The following is an 18,125-nucleotide window of genomic DNA, read 5'->3' as shown; positions in this document are numbered from 1 at the left end:
GCTGGCTTATGGCAGTCTTAGTCTAATGTAGTGTTATGTCTGTCTAATGTATTTCTATCTCTGTCTAATGTAGGTCTATGTCCTGTTATGTGGGTCAAATGTCATGTCACGCACTGCTGGCTTATGGCAGTCTTAGTCTAATGTAGTGTTATGTCTGTCTAATGTATTTCTATCTCTGTCTAATGTAGGTCTATGTCCTGTTATGTGGGTCAAATGTCATGTCACGCACTGCTGGCTTATGGCAGTCTTAGTCTAATGTAGTGTTATGTCTGTCTAATGTATTTCTATCTCTGTCTAATGTAGGTCTATGTCCTGTTATGTGGGTCAAATGTCATGTCACGCACTGCTGGCTTATGGCAGTCTTAGTCTAATGTAGTGTTATGACTTTCTATCTTTCATGTCTGTTAAAATACTATGTCAGTCTACAGGTGTGTTATGTCAGTCTAATGTAGTGTAATGTCAGGCAAACGTAGTGTTTTATCATTCTTACGTAGTGCTATGTCATGTCTGTGCAGGCCATTCTGGATGTGATGGTGAACCTGCAGTTCACTCTGGTGGAGACGCTGTGGAAAACCTTCTGGAGGTTCAGCGAGAGCATCGACGCAGACACACTCGGCGTGTGAGTGAAACACACACACACACACACACACGTTCTACATGTCACACATTACATTATAACACATAGAATCTAACAAATAGTGTGTGTGCGTGCCTTCAGTCATGGTGAGTCAGAGGAGCGTCTACCTAAGTGGTACCTGGTGGTGCTGTGTAAGTACCAGCCAGTTGTTCACTGGACCAGAGACTGTGATAACACACTGTACCAGGCGCTGGTGGAGATCCTCATCCCTGACGTATTACGACCCATCCCCAGTGAGTTATGACACATGACATTAGGTCTACATAACATGACATTAGAGCTACATAACATGACAGAGCTGCACAACATGCCATTAGAGCTACATAACATGACAGAGCTGCACAGCATGCCATTAGAGCCACATGACAGAGCTGCACAACATGCCATTAGAGCTACATAACATGCCATTAGGTCTACATAACATGACATTAGAGCTACATAACATGACAGAGCTGCACAACATGACATTCGAGCTACATAACATGACAGAGCTGCACAACATGCCATTAGAGCTACATAACATGCCATTAGAGCTACATAACATGCCATTAGAGCTACATAACATGCCATTAGAGCTACATAACATGCCATTAGAGCTACATAACATGCCATTAGAGCTACATAACATGCCATTATAGCTACATAACTTGACATTAGAGCCACATAACTTGACATTAGAGCCACATAACTTGACATTAGAGCCACATAACTTGACAGAGCTGCACAACTTGACATTAGAGCCACATGACATGACATTAGAACTACACAACATGACCTTAGAGCTACATGACAGAGCTACATAACACTAAATGACAGTACATGTAATGTCTTCTAAAACATATGACTACCTACTTTTCTCTGTCATGTATATTCATCTCCCTCCCTCTCTCTCTGTCAGGTGCCTTAACTCAGGCCATCCGTAACTTTGCCAAGAGTCTAGAGAGCTGGCTGACATGCGCCATGATGAACATACCAGAGGAGATGGTCCGTATCAAGGTGTGATTTCTCTCTCTCTCTCACACACACACACACACACACACACACACACACACACACACACACACACACACACAATACAAACACTCTTCCACAAAACTACATTCCCTCTCCCTTCCTCCCCCCCTCCCCTCCCCTCTCCCTTCCCCCTCCTCCCCTCCTCTCTCCCGTCTCCTCCTCTCCTCCAGGTGGTGTGTGCGGGAGCGTTTGCCCAGACGCTGCGTCGCTACACCAGTCTCAACCACCTGGCCCAGGCAGCCAGGGCCGTCCTCCAGAACACAGCCCAGATCAATCAGATGCTGAGTGACCTCAACAGAGTTGACTTCACCAACGTGCAGGTACATCTGTCTGGATACCTTTTAACCACTACCTCTCTCTCTCTCTCTCTGTCTGGATACCTTTTAACCACTACCTCTCTCTGTCTGTCTGGATACCTTTTAACCACTACCTCTCTCTCTCCGTCTGGATACCTTTTAACCACTACCTCTCTCTCTCTCTCTCTCTGGATACCTTTTAACCACTACCTCTCTCTCTCTCTCTCTCTCTGTCTGGATACCTTTTAACCACTACCTCTCTCTCTCTGTCTGTCTGGATACCTTTTAACCACTACCTCTCTCTCTCTCTCTCTCTGGATACCTTTTAACCACTACCTCTCTCTCTCTCTGTCTGGATACCTTTTAACCACTACCTCTCTCTCTCTGTCTGGATACCTTTTAACCACTACCTCTCTCTCTCTCTCTCTCTGGATACCTTTTAACCACTACCTCTCTCTCTCTCTGTCTGGATACCTTTTAACCACTACCTCTCTCTCTCTCTCTCTGTCTGGATACCTTTTAACCACTACCTCTCTCTCTCTCTCTCTGTCTGGATACCTTTTAACCACTACCTCTCTCTCTCTCTCTCTGTCTGGATACCTTTTAACCACTACCTCTCTCTCTCTCTCTCTGTCTGGATACCTTTTAACCACTACCTCTCTCTCTCTCTCTCTGTCTGGATACCTTTTAACCACTACCTCTGTCTGGATACCTTTTAACCACTACCTCTCTCTCTCTCTCTCTCTGTCTGGATACCTTTTAACCACTACCTCTCTCTCTCTCTCTCTGTCTGGATACCTTTTAACCACTACCTCTCTCTCTCTCTCTCTGTCTGGATACCTTTTAACCACTACCTCTCTCTCTCTCTCTCTGTCTGGATACCTTTTAACCACTACCTCTCTCTCTCTCTCTCTCTCTGGATACCTTTTAACCACTACCTCTCTCTCTCTGTCTGGATACCTTTTAACCACTACCTCTCTCTCTCTCTCTGTCTGGATACCTTTTAACCACTACCTCTCTCTCTCTCTGTCTGGATACCTTTTAACCACTACCTCTCTCTCTCTGTCTCTGTCTGGATACCTTTTAACCACTACCTCTCTCTCTCTGTCTCTGTCTGGATACCTTTTAACCACTACCTCTCTCTCTCTCTCTCTCTGTCTGGATACCTTTTAACCACTACCTCTCTCTCTCTCTCTCTGTCTGGATACCTTTTAACCACTACCTCTCTCTCTCTCTCTGTCTGGATACCTTTTAACCACTACCTCTCTCTCTCTCTCTGTCTGGATACCTTTTAACCACTACCTCTCTCTCTCTCTCTGTCTGGATACCTTTTAACCACTACCTCTCTCTCTCTCTCTCTCTGTCTGGATACCTTTTAACCACTACCTCTCTCTCTCTCTCTCTGTCTGGATACCTTTTAACCACTACCTCTCTCTCTCTGTCTGGATACCTTTTAACCACTACCTCTCTCTCTCTCTCTGTCTGGATACCTTTTAACCACTACCTCTCTCTCTCTCTCTGTCTGGATACCTTTTAACCACTACCTCTCTCTCTCTCTCTCTGTCTGGATACCTTTTAACCACTACCTCTCTCTCTCTCTGTCTGGATACCTTTTAACCACTACCTCTCTCTCTCTCTCTGTCTGGATACCTTTTAACCACTACCTCTCTCTCTCTCTCTGTCTGGATACCTTTTAACCACTACCTCTCTCTCTCTCTCTGTCTGGATACCTTTTAACCACTACCTCTCTCTCTCTCTCTCTCTGGATACCTTTTAACCACTACCTCTCTCTCTCTCTGTCTGGATACCTTTTAACCACTACCTCTCTCTCTCTCTCTCTGTCTGGATACCTTTTAACCACTACCTCTCTCTCTCTCTCTGTCTGGATACCTTTTAACCACTACCTCTCTCTCTCTCTCTGTCTGGATACCTTTTAACCACTACCTCTCTCTCTCTCTCTGTCTGGATACCTTTTAACCACTACCTCTCTCTCTCTCTCTCGTCTGGATACCTTTTAACCACTACCTCTCTCTCTCTCTCTCTGTCTGGATACCTTTTAACCACTACCTCTCTCTCTCTCTCTCTGTCTGGATACCTTTTAACCACTACCTCTCTCTCTCTCTCTCTGTCTGGATACCTTTTAACCACTACCTCTCTCTCTCTCTCTGTCTGGATACCTTTTAACCACTACCTCTCTCTCTCTCTCTGTCTGGATACCTTTTAACCACTACCTCTCTCTCTCTCTCTCTGTCTGGATACCTTTTAACCACTACCTCTCTCTCTCTCTCTCTGTCTGGATACCTTTTAACCACTACCTCTCTCTCTCTCTGTCTGGATACCTTTTAACCACTACCTCTCTCTCTCTCTCTGTCTGGATACCTTTTAACCACTACCTCTCTCTCTCTCTGTCTGGATACCTTTTAACCACTACCTCTCTCTCTCTCTCTGTCTGGATACCTTTTAACCACTACCTCTCTCTCTCTCTCGTCTGGATACCTTTTAACCACTACCTCTCTCTCTCTCTCTGTCTGGATACCTTTTAACCACTACCTCTCTCTCTCTCTCTCTGTCTGGATACCTTTTAACCACTACCTCTCTCTCTCTCTCTGTCTGGATACCTTTTAACCACTACCTCTCTCTCTCTCTCTGTCTGGATACCTTTTAACCACTACCTCTCTCTCTCTCTCTCTGTCTGGATACCTTTTAACCACTACCTCTCTCTCTCTGTCTGGATACCTTTTAACCACTACCTCTCTCTCTCTCTCGTCTGGATACCTTTTAACCACTACCTCTCTCTCTCTCTCTCTGTCTGGATACCTTTTAACCACTACCTCTCTCTCTCTCTCTCTGTCTGGATACCTTTTAACCACTACCTCTCTCTCTCTCTCTCTGTCTGGATACCTTTTAACCACTACCTCTCTCTCTCTCTCTCTGTCTGGATACCTTTTAACCACTACCTCTCTCTCTCTCTCTCTGTCTGGATACCTTTTAACCACTACCTCTCTCTCTCTCTCTCTGTCTGGATACCTTTTAACCACTACCTCTCTCTCTCTCTCTCTGTCTGGATACCTTTTAACCACTACCTCTCTCTCTCTCTCTCTGTCTGGATACCTTTTAACCACTACCTCTCTCTCTCTCTCTCGTCTGGATACCTTTTAACCACTACCTCTCTCTCTCTCTCTGTCTGGATACCTTTTAACCACTACCTCTCTCTCTCTCTCTGTCTGGATACCTTTTAACCACTACCTCTCTCTCTCTCTCTGTCTGGATACCTTTTAACCACTACCTCTCTCTCTCTCTCTCTGTCTGGATACCTTTTAACCACTACCTCTCTCTCTCTCTCTCTGTCTGGATACCTTTTAACCACTACCTCTCTCTCTCTCTCTCTGTCTGGATACCTTTTAACCACTACCTCTCTCTCTCTCTCTGTCTGGATACCTTTTAACCACTACCTCTCTCTCTCTCTCTGTCTGGATACCTTTTAACCACTACCTCTCTCTCTCTCTCTGTCTGGATACCTTTTAACCACTACCTCTCTCTCTCTCTCTGTCTGGATACCTTTTAACCACTACCTCTCTCTCTCTCTGTCTGGATACCTTTTAACCACTACCTCTCTCTCTCTCTCTGTCTGGATACCTTTTAACCACTACCTCTCTCTCTCTCTCTGTCTGGATACCTTTTAACCACTACCTCTCTCTCTCTCTCGTCTGGATACCTTTTAACCACTACCTCTCTCTCTCTCTCTGTCTGGATACCTTTTAACCACTACCTCTCTCTCTCTCTCTGTCTGGATACCTTTTAACCACTACCTCTCTCTCTCTCTCTGTCTGGATACCTTTTAACCACTACCTCTCTCTCTCTCTCTCTGTCTGGATACCTTTTAACCACTACCTCTCTCTCTCTCTCTCTGTCTGGATACCTTTTAACCACTACCTCTCTCTCTCTCTCGTCTGGATACCTTTTAACCACTACCTCTCTCTCTCTCTCTGTCTGGATACCTTTTAACCACTACCTCTCTCTCTCTCTGTCTGGATACCTTTTAACCACTACCTCTCTCTCTCTGTCTGGATACCTTTTAACCACTACCTCTCTCTCTCTCTCTGTCTGGATACCTTTTAACCACTACCTCTCTCTCTCTCTCTCTGTCTGGATACCTTTTAACCACTACCTCTCTCTCTCTCTGTCTGGATACCTTTTAACCACTACCTCTCTCTCTCTCTCTCTGTCTGGATACCTTTTAACCACTACCTCTCTCTCTCTCTGTCTGGATACCTTTTAACCACTACCTCTCTCTCTCTCTCTGTCTGGATACCTTTTAACCACTACCTCTCTCTCTCTCTCTCTGTCTGGATACCTTTTAACCACTACCTCTCTCTCTCTCTTCTGTCTGGATACCTTTTAACCACTACCTCTCTCTCTCTCTCTCTGTCTGGATACCTTTTAACCACTACCTCTCTCTCTCTCTCTCTGTCTGGATACCTTTTAACCACTACCTCTCTCTCTCTCTCTGTCTGGATACCTTTTAACCACTACCTCTCTCTCTCTCTCTCTGTCTGGATACCTTTTAACCACTACCTCTCTCTCTCTCTCTGTCTGGATACCTTTTAACCACTACCTCTCTCTCTCTCTCTCTGTCTGGATACCTTTTAACCACTACCTCTCTCTCTCTCTGTCTGGATACCTTTTAACCACTACCTCTCTCTCTCTCTCTCTGTCTGGATACCTTTTAACCACTACCTCTCTCTCTCTCTGTCTGTCTGGATACCTTTTAACCACTACCTCTCTCTCTCTCTGTCTGGATACCTTTTAACCACTACCTCTCTCTCTCTCTCTGTCTGGATACCTTTTAACCACTACCTCTCTCTCTCTCTGTCTGGATACCTTTTAACCACTACCTCTCTCTCTCTCTGTCTGGATACCTTTTAACCACTACCTCTCTCTCTCTCTGTCTGGATACCTTTTAACCACTACCTCTCTCTCTCTCTCTCTGTCTGGATACCTTTTAACCACTACCTCTCTCTCTCTCTCTCTGTCTGGATACCTTTTAACCACTACCTCTCTCTCTCTCTGTCTGGATACCTTTTAACCACTACCTCTCTCTCTCTCTCTGTCTGGATACCTTTTAACCACTACCTCTCTCTCTCTCTCTCTGTCTGGATACCTTTTAACCACTACCTCTCTCTCTCTCTCTCGTCTGGATACCTTTTAACCACTACCTCTCTCTCTCTCTGTCTGGATACCTTTTAACCACTACCTCTCTCTCTCTCTCTCTGTCTGGATACCTTTTAACCACTACCTCTCTCTCTCTCTCGTCTGGATACCTTTTAACCACTACCTCTCTCTCTCTGTCTGGATACCTTTTAACCACTACCTCTCTCTCTCTCTCTGTCTGGATACCTTTTAACCACTACCTCTCTCTCTCTCTCTGTCTGGATACCTTTTAACCACTACCTCTCTCTCTCTCTGTCTGGATACCTTTTAACCACTACCTCTCTCTCTCTCTCGTCTGGATACCTTTTAACCACTACCTCTCTCTCTCTCTGTCTGGATACCTTTTAACCACTACCTCTCTCTCTCTCTGTCTGGATACCTTTTAACCACTACCTCTCTCTCTCTCTCTCTGTCTGGATACCTTTTAACCACTACCTCTCTCTCTCTCTCTGTCTGGATACCTTTTAACCACTACCTCTCTCTCTCTCTCTGTCTGGATACCTTTTAACCACTACCTCTCTCTCTCTCTCTGTCTGGATACCTTTTAACCACTACCTCTCTCTCTCTCTCTGTCTGGATACCTTTTAACCACTACCTCTCTCTCTCTCTCTGTCTGGATACCTTTTAACCACTACCTCTCTCTCTCTCTCTGTCTGGATACCTTTTAACCACTACCTCTCTCTCTCTCTGTCTGGATACCTTTTAACCACTACCTCTCTCTCTCTCTCTGTCTGGATACCTTTTAACCACTACCTCTCTCTCTCTCTCTGTCTGGATACCTTTTAACCACTACCTCTCTCTCTCTCTCTCTGTCTGGATACCTTTTAACCACTACCTCTCTCTCTCTCTCTGTCTGGATACCTTTTAACCACTACCTCTCTCTCTCTCTCTCTGTCTGGATACCTTTTAACCACTACCTCTCTCTCTCTGTCTGGATACCTTTTAACCACTACCTCTCTCTCTCTCTGTCTGGATACCTTTTAACCACTACCTCTCTCTCTCTCTCTGTCTGGATACCTTTTAACCACTACCTCTCTCTCTCTCTCTGTCTGGATACCTTTTAACCACTACCTCTCTCTCTCTCTCTGTCTGGATACCTTTTAACCACTACCTCTCTCTCTCTCTCTGTCTGGATACCTTTTAACCACTACCTCTCTCTCTCTCTCTCTGTCTGGATACCTTTTAACCACTACCTCTCTCTCTCTCTCTGTCTGGATACCTTTTAACCACTACCTCTCTCTCTCTCTCTCTGTCTGGATACCTTTTAACCACTACCTCTCTCTCTCTCTCTGTCTGGATACCTTTTAACCACTACCTCTCTCTCTCTCTGTCTGGATACCTTTTAACCACTACCTCTCTCTCTCTCTCTCTGTCTGGATACCTTTTAACCACTACCTCTCTCTCTCTCTCTCTGTCTGGATACCTTTTAACCACTACCTCTCTCTCTCTCTCTCTGTCTGGATACCTTTTAACCACTACCTCTCTCTCTCTCTCTCTGTCTGGATACCTTTTAACCACTACCTCTCTCTCTCTCTCTCTGTCTGGATACCTTTTAACCACTACCTCTCTCTCTCTCTCTCGTCTGGATACCTTTTAACCACTACCTCTCTCTCTCTCTCTGTCTGGATACCTTTTAACCACTACCTCTCTCTCTCTCTCTGTCTGGATACCTTTTAACCACTACCTCTCTCTCTCTCTCTGTCTGGATACCTTTTAACCACTACCTCTCTCTCTCTCTCTCTGTCTGGATACCTTTTAACCACTACCTCTCTCTCTCTCTCTGTCTGGATACCTTTTAACCACTACCTCTCTCTCTCTCTCTCTGTCTGGATACCTTTTAACCACTACCTCTCTCTCTCTCTCTGTCTGGATACCTTTTAACCACTACCTCTCTCTCTCTCTCTCTGTCTGGATACCTTTTAACCACTACCTCTCTCTCTCTCTCTCTGTCTGGATACCTTTTAACCACTACCTCTCTCTCTCTCTCTCGTCTGGATACCTTTTAACCACTACCTCTCTCTCTCTCTCTCTGTCTGGATACCTTTTAACCACTACCTCTCTCTCTCTCTCTCGTCTGGATACCTTTTAACCACTACCTCTCTCTCTCTCTCTGTCTGGATACCTTTTAACCACTACCTCTCTCTCTCTCTCCTGTCTGGATACCTTTTAACCACTACCTCTCTCTCTCTCTCTGTCTGGATACCTTTTAACCACTACCTCTCTCTCTCTCTCTGTCTGGATACCTTTTAACCACTACCTCTCTCTCTCTCTCTCTGTCTGGATACCTTTTAACCACTACCTCTCTCTCTCTCTCTCTGTCTGGATACCTTTTAACCACTACCTCTCTCTCTCTCTCTCTGTCTGGATACCTTTTAACCACTACCTCTCTCTCTCTCTCTGTCTGGATACCTTTTAACCACTACCTCTCTCTCTCTCTCTCTGTCTGGATACCTTTTAACCACTACCTCTCTCTCTCTCTCTGTCTGGATACCTTTTAACCACTACCTCTCTCTCTCTCTCTGTCTGGATACCTTTTAACCACTACCCTCTCTCTCTCTCTGTCTGGATACCTTTTAACCACTACCTCTCTCTCTCTCTCTGTCTGGATACCTTTTAACCACTACCTCTCTCTCTCTCTCTCGTCTGGATACCTTTTAACCACTACCTCTCTCTCTCTCTCTCTGTCTGGATACCTTTTAACCACTACCTCTCTCTCTCTCTCTCTGTCTGGATACCTTTTAACCACTACCTCTCTCTCTCTCTCTGTCTGGATACCTTTTAACCACTACCTCTCTCTCTCTCTCTGTCTGGATACCTTTTAACCACTACCTCTCTCTCTCTCTCTGTCTGGATACCTTTTAACCACTACCTCTCTCTCTCTCTCTCTGTCTGGATACCTTTTAACCACTACCTCTCTCTCTCTCTCTGTCTGGATACCTTTTAACCACTACCTCTCTCTCTCTCTCTCTGTCTGGATACCTTTTAACCACTACCTCTCTCTCTCTGTCTGGATACCTTTTAACCACTACCTCTCTCTCTCTCTGTCTGGATACCTTTTAACCACTACCTCTCTCTCTCTCTCTCTGTCTGGATACCTTTTAACCACTACCTCTCTCTCTCTCTCTCTGTCTGGATACCTTTTAACCACTACCTCTCTCTCTCTCTCTCTGTCTGGATACCTTTTAACCACTACCTCTCTCTCTCTCTCTCTGTCTGGATACCTTTTAACCACTACCTCTCTCTCTCTCTCTCTGTCTGGATACCTTTTAACCACTACCTCTCTCTCTCTCTCTCTGTCTGGATACCTTTTAACCACTACCTCTCTCTCTCTCTCTCTGTCTGGATACCTTTTAACCACTACCTCTCTCTCTCTCTCTGTCTGGATACCTTTTAACCACTACCTCTCTCTCTCTCTCTGTCTGGATACCTTTTAACCACTACCTCTCTCTCTCTCTCTGTCTGGATACCTTTTAACCACTACCTCTCTCTCTCTCTCTGTCTGGATACCTTTTAACCACTACCTCTCTCTCTCTCTCTCTGTCTGGATACCTTTTAACCACTACCTCTCTCTCTCTCTCTCTGTCTGGATACCTTTTAACCACTACCTCTCTCTCTCTCTCTGTCTGGATACCTTTTAACCACTACCTCTCTCTCTCTCTCTGTCTGGATACCTTTTAACCACTACCTCTCTCTCTCTCTCTCTGTCTGGATACCTTTTAACCACTACCTCTCTCTCTCTCTCTGTCTGGATACCTTTTAACCACTACCTCTCTCTCTCTCTCTGTCTGGATACCTTTTAACCACTACCTCTCTCTCTCTCTCTGTCTGGATACCTTTTAACCACTACCTCTCTCTCTCTCTCTGTCTGGATACCTTTTAACCACTACCTCTCTCTCTCTCTCTGTCTGGATACCTTTTAACCACTACCTCTCTCTCTCTCTCTGTCTGGATACCTTTTAACCACTACCTCTCTCTCTCTCTCTGTCTGGATACCTTTTAACCACTACCTCTCTCTCTCTCTCTCTGTCTGGATACCTTTTAACCACTACCCTCTCTCTCTCTCTCTGTCTGGATACCTTTTAACCACTACCTCTCTCTCTCTCTCTCTGTCTGGATACCTTTTAACCACTACCTCTCTCTCTCTCTCTCTGTCTGGATACCTTTTAACCACTACCTCTCTCTCTCTCTGTCTGGATACCTTTTAACCACTACCTCTCTCTCTCTCTCTGTCTGGATACCTTTTAACCACTACCTCTCTCTCTCTCTCTGTCTGGATACCTTTTAACCACTACCTCTCTCTCTCTCTCTGTCTGGATACCTTTTAACCACTACCTCTCTCTCTCTCTCTCTGTCTGGATACCTTTTAACCACTACCTCTCTCTCTCTCTCTGTCTGGATACCTTTTAACCACTACCTCTCTCTCTCTCTCTGTCTGGATACCTTTTAACCACTACCTCTCTCTCTCTCTCTGTCTGGATACCTTTTAACCACTACCTCTCTCTCTCTCTCTCTGTCTGGATACCTTTTAACCACTACCTCTCTCTCTCTCTCTGTCTGGATACCTTTTAACCACTACCTCTCTCTCTCTCTCTGTCTGGATACCTTTTAACCACTACCTCTCTCTCTCTCTGTCTGGATACCTTTTAACCACTACCTCTCTCTCTCTCTCTGTCTGGATACCTTTTAACCACTACCTCTCTCTCTCTCTCTCTGTCTGGATACCTTTTAACCACTACCTCTCTCTCTCTCTCTGTCTGGATACCTTTTAACCACTACCTCTCTCTCTCTCTCTGTCTGGATACCTTTTAACCACTACCTCTCTCTCTCTCTCTCTGTCTGGATACCTTTTAACCACTACCTCTCTCTCTCTCTCTCTGTCTGGATACCTTTTAACCACTACCTCTCTCTCTCTCTCTCTGTCTGGATACCTTTTAACCACTACCTCTCTCTCTCTCTCTGTCTGGATACCTTTTAACCACTACCTCTCTCTCTCTCTCTCTGTCTGGATACCTTTTAACCACTACCTCTCTCTCTCTCTCTCTGTCTGGATACCTTTTAACCACTACCTCTCTCTCTCTCTCTGTCTGGATACCTTTTAACCACTACCTCTCTCTCTCTCTCTCTGTCTGGATACCTTTTAACCACTACCTCTCTCTCTCTCTCTGTCTGGATACCTTTTAACCACTACCTCTCTCTCTCTCTCTGTCTGGATACCTTTTAACCACTACCTCTCTCTCTCTCTCTGTCTGGATACCTTTTAACCACTACCTCTCTCTCTCTCTCTGTCTGGATACCTTTTAACCACTACCTCTCTCTCTCTCTCTCTGTCTGGATACCTTTTAACCACTACCTCTCCTCTCTCTCTCTGTCTGGATACCTTTTAACCACTACCTCTCTCTCTCTCTCTCTGTCTGGATACCTTTTAACCACTACCTCTCTCTCTCTCTCTCTGTCTGGATACCTTTTAACCACTACCTCTCTCTCTCTCTCTCTGTCTGGATACCTTTTAACCACTACCTCTCTCTCTCTCTCTCTGTCTGGATACCTTTTAACCACTACCTCTCTCTCTCTCTCTGTCTGGATACCTTTTAACCACTACCTCTCTCTCTCTCTCTGTCTGGATACCTTTTAACCACTACCTCTCTCTCTCTCTCTCTGTCTGGATACCTTTTAACCACTACCTCTCTCTCTCTCTCTGTCTGGATACCTTTTAACCACTACCTCTCTCTCTCTCTCTCGTCTGGATACCTTTTAACCACTACCTCTCTCTCTCTCTCTCTGTCTGGATACCTTTTAACCACTACCTCTCTCTCTCTCTCTGTCTGGATACCTTTTAACCACTACCTCTCTCTCTCTCTCTGTCTGGATACCTTTTAACCACTACCTCTCTCTCTCTCTCTCTGTCTGGATACCTTTTAACCACTACCTCTCTCTCTCTCTCTGTCTGGATACCTTTTAACCACTACCTCTCTCTCTCTCTCTCTGTCTGGATACCTTTTAACCACTACCCTCTCTCTCTCTCTCTGTCTGGATACCTTTTAACCACTACCTCTCTCTCTCTCTCTCTGTCTGGATACCTTTTAACCACTACCTCTCTCTCTCTCTCTCTGTCTGGATACCTTTTAACCACTACCTCTCTCTCTCTCTCTCTGTCTGGATACCTTTTAACCACTACCTCTCTCTCTCTCTCTGTCTGGATACCTTTTAACCACTACCTCTCTCTCTCTCTCTCTGTCTGGATACCTTTTAACCACTACCTCTCTCTCTCTCTCTCTGTCTGGATACCTTTTAACCACTACCTCTCTCTCTCTCTCTGTCTGGATACCTTTTAACCACTACCTCTCTCTCTCTCTCTGTCTGGATACCTTTTAACCACTACCTCTCTCTCTCTCTCTGTCTGGATACCTTTTAACCACTACCTCTCTCTCTCTCTCTGTCTGGATACCTTTTAACCACTACCTCTCTCTCTCTCTCTCGTCTGGATACCTTTTAACCACTACCTCTCTCTCTCTCTCTGTCTGGATACCTTTTAACCACTACCTCTCTCTCTCTCTCTGTCTGGATACCTTTTAACCACTACCTCTCTCTCTCTCTCTGTCTGGATACCTTTTAACCACTACCTCTCTCTCTCTCTCTGTCTGGATACCTTTTAACCACTACCTCTCTCTCTCTCTCTGTCTGGATACCTTTTAACCACTACCTCTCTCTCTCTCTCTGTCTGGATACCTTTTAACCACTACCTCTCTCTCTCTCTCTGTCTGGATACCTTTTAACCACTACCTCTCTCTCTCTCTCTGTCTGGATACCTTTTAACCACTACCTCTCTCTCTCTCTCTGTCTGGATACCTTTTAACCACTACCTCTCTCTCTCTCTCTGTCTGGATACCTTTTAACCACTACCTCTCTCTCTCTCTCTGTCTGGATACCTTTTAACCACTACCTCTCTCTCTCTCTCTGTCTGGATACCTTTTAACCACTACCTCTCTCTCTCTCTCTGTCTGGATACCTTTTAACCACTACTCTCTCTCTCTCTCTCTGTCTGGATACCTTTTAACCACTACCTCTCTCTCTCTCTCTGTCTGGATACCTTTTAACCACTACCTCTCTCTCTCTCTCTCGTCTGGATACCTTTTAACCACTACCTCTCTCTCTCTCTCTGTCTGGATACCTTTTAACCACTACCTCTCTCTCTCTCTCTGTCTGGATACCTTTTAACCACTACCTCTCTCTCTCTCTCTGTCTGGATACCTTTTAACCACTACCTCTCTCTCTCTCTCTGTCTGGATACCTTTTAACCACTACCTCTCTCTCTCTCTCTGTCTGGATACCTTTTAACCACTACCTCTCTCTCTCTCTCTCGTCTGGATACCTTTTAACCACTACCTCTCTCTCTCTCTCTGTCTGGATACCTTTTAACCACTACCTCTCTCTCTCTCTCTGTCTGGATACCTTTTAACCACTACCTCTCTCTCTCTCTCTGTCTGGATACCTTTTAACCACTACCTCTCTCTCTCTCTCTGTCTGGATACCTTTTAACCACTACCTCTCTCTCTCTCTCTGTCTGGATACCTTTTAACCACTACCTCTCTCTCTCTCTCTGTCTGGATACCTTTTAACCACTACCTCTCTCTCTCTCTCTGTCTGGATACCTTTTAACCACTACCTCTCTCTCTCTCTCTGTCTGGATACCTTTTAACCACTACCTCTCTCTCTCTCTCTGTCTGGATACCTTTTAACCACTACCTCTCTCTCTCTCTCTCTGTCTGGATACCTTTTAACCACTACCTCTCTCTCTCTCTCTCGTCTGGATACCTTTTAACCACTACCTCTCTCTCTCTCTCTGTCTGGATACCTTTTAACCACTACCTCTCTCTCTCTCTCTGTCTGGATACCTTTTAACCACTACCTCTCTCTCTCTCTCTGTCTGGATACCTTTTAACCACTACCTCTCTCTCTCTCTCTCTGTCTGGATACCTTTTAACCACTACCTCTCTCTCTCCTCTCTGTCTGGATACCTTTTAACCACTACCTCTCTCTCTCTCTCTCTGTCTGGATACCTTTTAACCACTACCTCTCTCTCTCTCTCTGTCTGGATACCTTTTAACCACTACCTCTCTCTCTCTCTCTGTCTGGATACCTTTTAACCACTACCTCTCTCTCTCTCTCTGTCTGGATACCTTTTAACCACTACCTCTCTCTCTCTCTCTGTCTGGATACCTTTTAACCACTACCTCTCTCTCTCTCTCTCTGTCTGGATACCTTTTAACCACTACCTCTCTCTCTCTCTCTCTGTCTGGATACCTTTTAACCACTACCTCTCTCTCTCTCTCTGTCTGGATACCTTTTAACCACTACCTCTCTCTCTCTCTCTGTCTGGATACCTTTTAACCACTACCTCTCTCTCTCTCTCTGTCTGGATACCTTTTAACCACTACCTCTCTCTCTCTCTCTGTCTGGATACCTTTTAACCACTACCTCTCTCTCTCTCTCTCTGTCTGGATACCTTTTAACCACTACCTCTCTCTCTCTCTCTGTCTGGATACCTTTTAACCACTACCTCTCTCTCTCTCTCTCTGTCTGGATACCTTTTAACCACTACCTCTCTCTCTCTCTCTCTGTCTGGATACCTTTTAACCACTACCTCTCTCTCTCTCTCTCTGTCTGGATACCTTTTAACCACTACCTCTCTCTCTCTCTCTGTCTGGATACCTTTTAACCACTACCTCTCTCTCTCTCTCTGTCTGGATACCTTTTAACCACTACCTCTCTCTCTCTCTCTGTCTGGATACCTTTTAACCACTACCTCTCTCTCTCTCTCTCTGTCTGGATACCTTTTAACCACTACCTCTCTCTCTCTCTCTGTCTGGATACCTTTTAACCACTACCTCTCTCTCTCTCTCTGTCTGGATACCTTTTAACCACTACCTCTCTCTCTCTCTCTGTCTGGATACCTTTTAACCACTACCTCTCTCTCTCTCTCTCTGTCTGGATACCTTTTAACCACTACCTCTCTCTCTCTCTCTGTCTGGATACCTTTTAACCACTACCTCTCTCTCTCTCTCTCTGTCTGGATACCTTTTAACCACTACCTCTCTCTCTCTCTCTGTCTGGATACCTTTTAACCACTACCTCTCTCTCTCTCTCTGTCTGGATACCTTTTAACCACTACCTCTCTCTCTCTCTCTGTCTGGATACCTTTTAACCACTACCTCTCTCTCTCTCTCTGTCTGGATACCTTTTAACCACTACCTCTCTCTCTCTCTCTGTCTGGATACCTTTTAACCACTACCTCTCTCTCTCTCTCTGTCTGGATACCTTTTAACCACTACCTCTCTCTCTCTCTCTGTCTGGATACCTTTTAACCACTACCTCTCTCTCTCTCTCTGTCTGGATACCTTTTAACCACTACCTCTCTCTCTCTCTCTGTCTGGATACCTTTTAACCACTACCTCTCTCTCTCTCTCTGTCTGGATACCTTTTAACCACTACCTCTCTCTCTCTCTCTGTCTGGATACCTTTTAACCACTACCTCTCTCTCTCTCTCTGTCTGGATACCTTTTAACCACTACCTCTCTCTCTCTCTCTGTCTGGATACCTTTTAACCACTACCTCTCTCTCTCTCTCTGTCTGGATACCTTTTAACCACTACCTCTCTCTCTCTCTCTGTCTGGATACCTTTTAACCACTACCTCTCTCTCTCTCTCTCTGTCTGGATACCTTTTAACCACTACCTCTCTCTCTCTCTCTGTCTGGATACCTTTTAACCACTACCTCTCTCTCTCTCTCTGTCTGGATACCTTTTAACCACTACCTCTCTCTCTCTCTCTCTGTCTGGATACCTTTTAACCACTACCTCTCTCTCTCTCTCTCTGTCTGGATACCTTTTAACCACTACCTCTCTCTCTCTCTCTCTGTCTGGATACCTTTTAACCACTACCTCTCTCTCTCTCTCTGTCTGGATACCTTTTAACCACTACCTCTCTCTCTCTCTCTGTCTGGATACCTTTTAACCACTACCTCTCTCTCTCTCTCTGTCTGGATACCTTTTAACCACTACCTCTCTCTCTCTCTCTGTCTGGATACCTTTTAACCACTACCTCTCTCTCTCTCTCTCGTCTGGATACCTTTTAACCACTACCTCTCTCTCTCTCTCTGTCTGGATACCTTTTAACCACTACCTCTCTCTCTCTCTCTGTCTGGATACCTTTTAACCACTACCTCTCTCTCTCTCTCTGTCTGGATACCTTTTAACCACTACCTCTCTCTCTCTCTCTGTCTGGATACCTTTTAACCACTACCTCTCTCTCTCTCTCTGTCTGGATACCTTTTAACCACTACCTCTCTCTCTCTCTCTGTCTGGATACCTTTTAACCACTACCTCTCTCTCTCTCTCTCGTCTGGATACCTTTTAACCACTACCTCTCTCTCTCTCTCTGTCTGGATACCTTTTAACCACTACCTCTCTCTCTCTCTCTGTCTGGATACCTTTTAACCACTACCTCTCTCTCTCTCTCTGTCTGGATACCTTTTAACCACTACCTCTCTCTCTCTCTCTCTGTCTGGATACCTTTTAACCACTACCTCTCTCTCTCTCTCTCTGTCTGGATACCTTTTAACCACTACCTCTCTCTCTCTCTCTCGTCTGGATACCTTTTAACCACTACCTCTCTCTCTCTCTCTCTCTGTCTGGATACCTTTTAACCACTACCTCTCTCTCTCTCTCTCTGTCTGGATACCTTTTAACCACTACCTCTCTGTCTGGATACCTTTTAACCACTACCTCTCTCTCTCTCTGTCTGGATACCTTTTAACCACTACCTCTCTCTCTCTCTCTGTCTGGATACCTTTTAACCACTACCTCTCTCTCTCTCTCTCGTCTGGATACCTTTTAACCACTACCTCTCTCTCTCTCTCTCTGTCTGGATACCTTTTAACCACTACCTCTCTCTCTCTCTCTCTGTCTGGAT

The 18,125-nt window shown here is 45.1% G+C and overlaps 1 protein-coding gene across 1 annotated transcript in view; it reads left to right on the top strand.

The window, feature by feature from the left end:
- Positions 1–18,125, top strand: part of LOC106596942 (MHC class II regulatory factor RFX1) — a 53,676-nt gene that overhangs the window by 23,249 nt on the left and 12,302 nt on the right. The window contains exons 10-13 of the mRNA XM_082958625.1: positions 516–619; positions 719–870; positions 1,536–1,633; positions 1,822–1,971. Coding sequence (XP_082814751.1) covers positions 516–619; positions 719–870; positions 1,536–1,633; positions 1,822–1,971 — 504 coding nt within the window. The remainder of the gene's footprint in view (positions 1–515; positions 620–718; positions 871–1,535; positions 1,634–1,821; positions 1,972–18,125) is intronic.

The sequence above is a fragment of the Salmo salar genome, chromosome 12, assembly GCF_965601325.2.
Source record: "Salmo salar chromosome 12, fSalSal1, whole genome shotgun sequence".
NCBI lineage: Eukaryota > Metazoa > Chordata > Actinopteri > Salmoniformes > Salmonidae > Salmo > Salmo salar.
The sequence above is the reverse complement of the archived record's forward strand: the minus strand, read 5'-3'. Positions and strand labels throughout refer to the sequence as shown.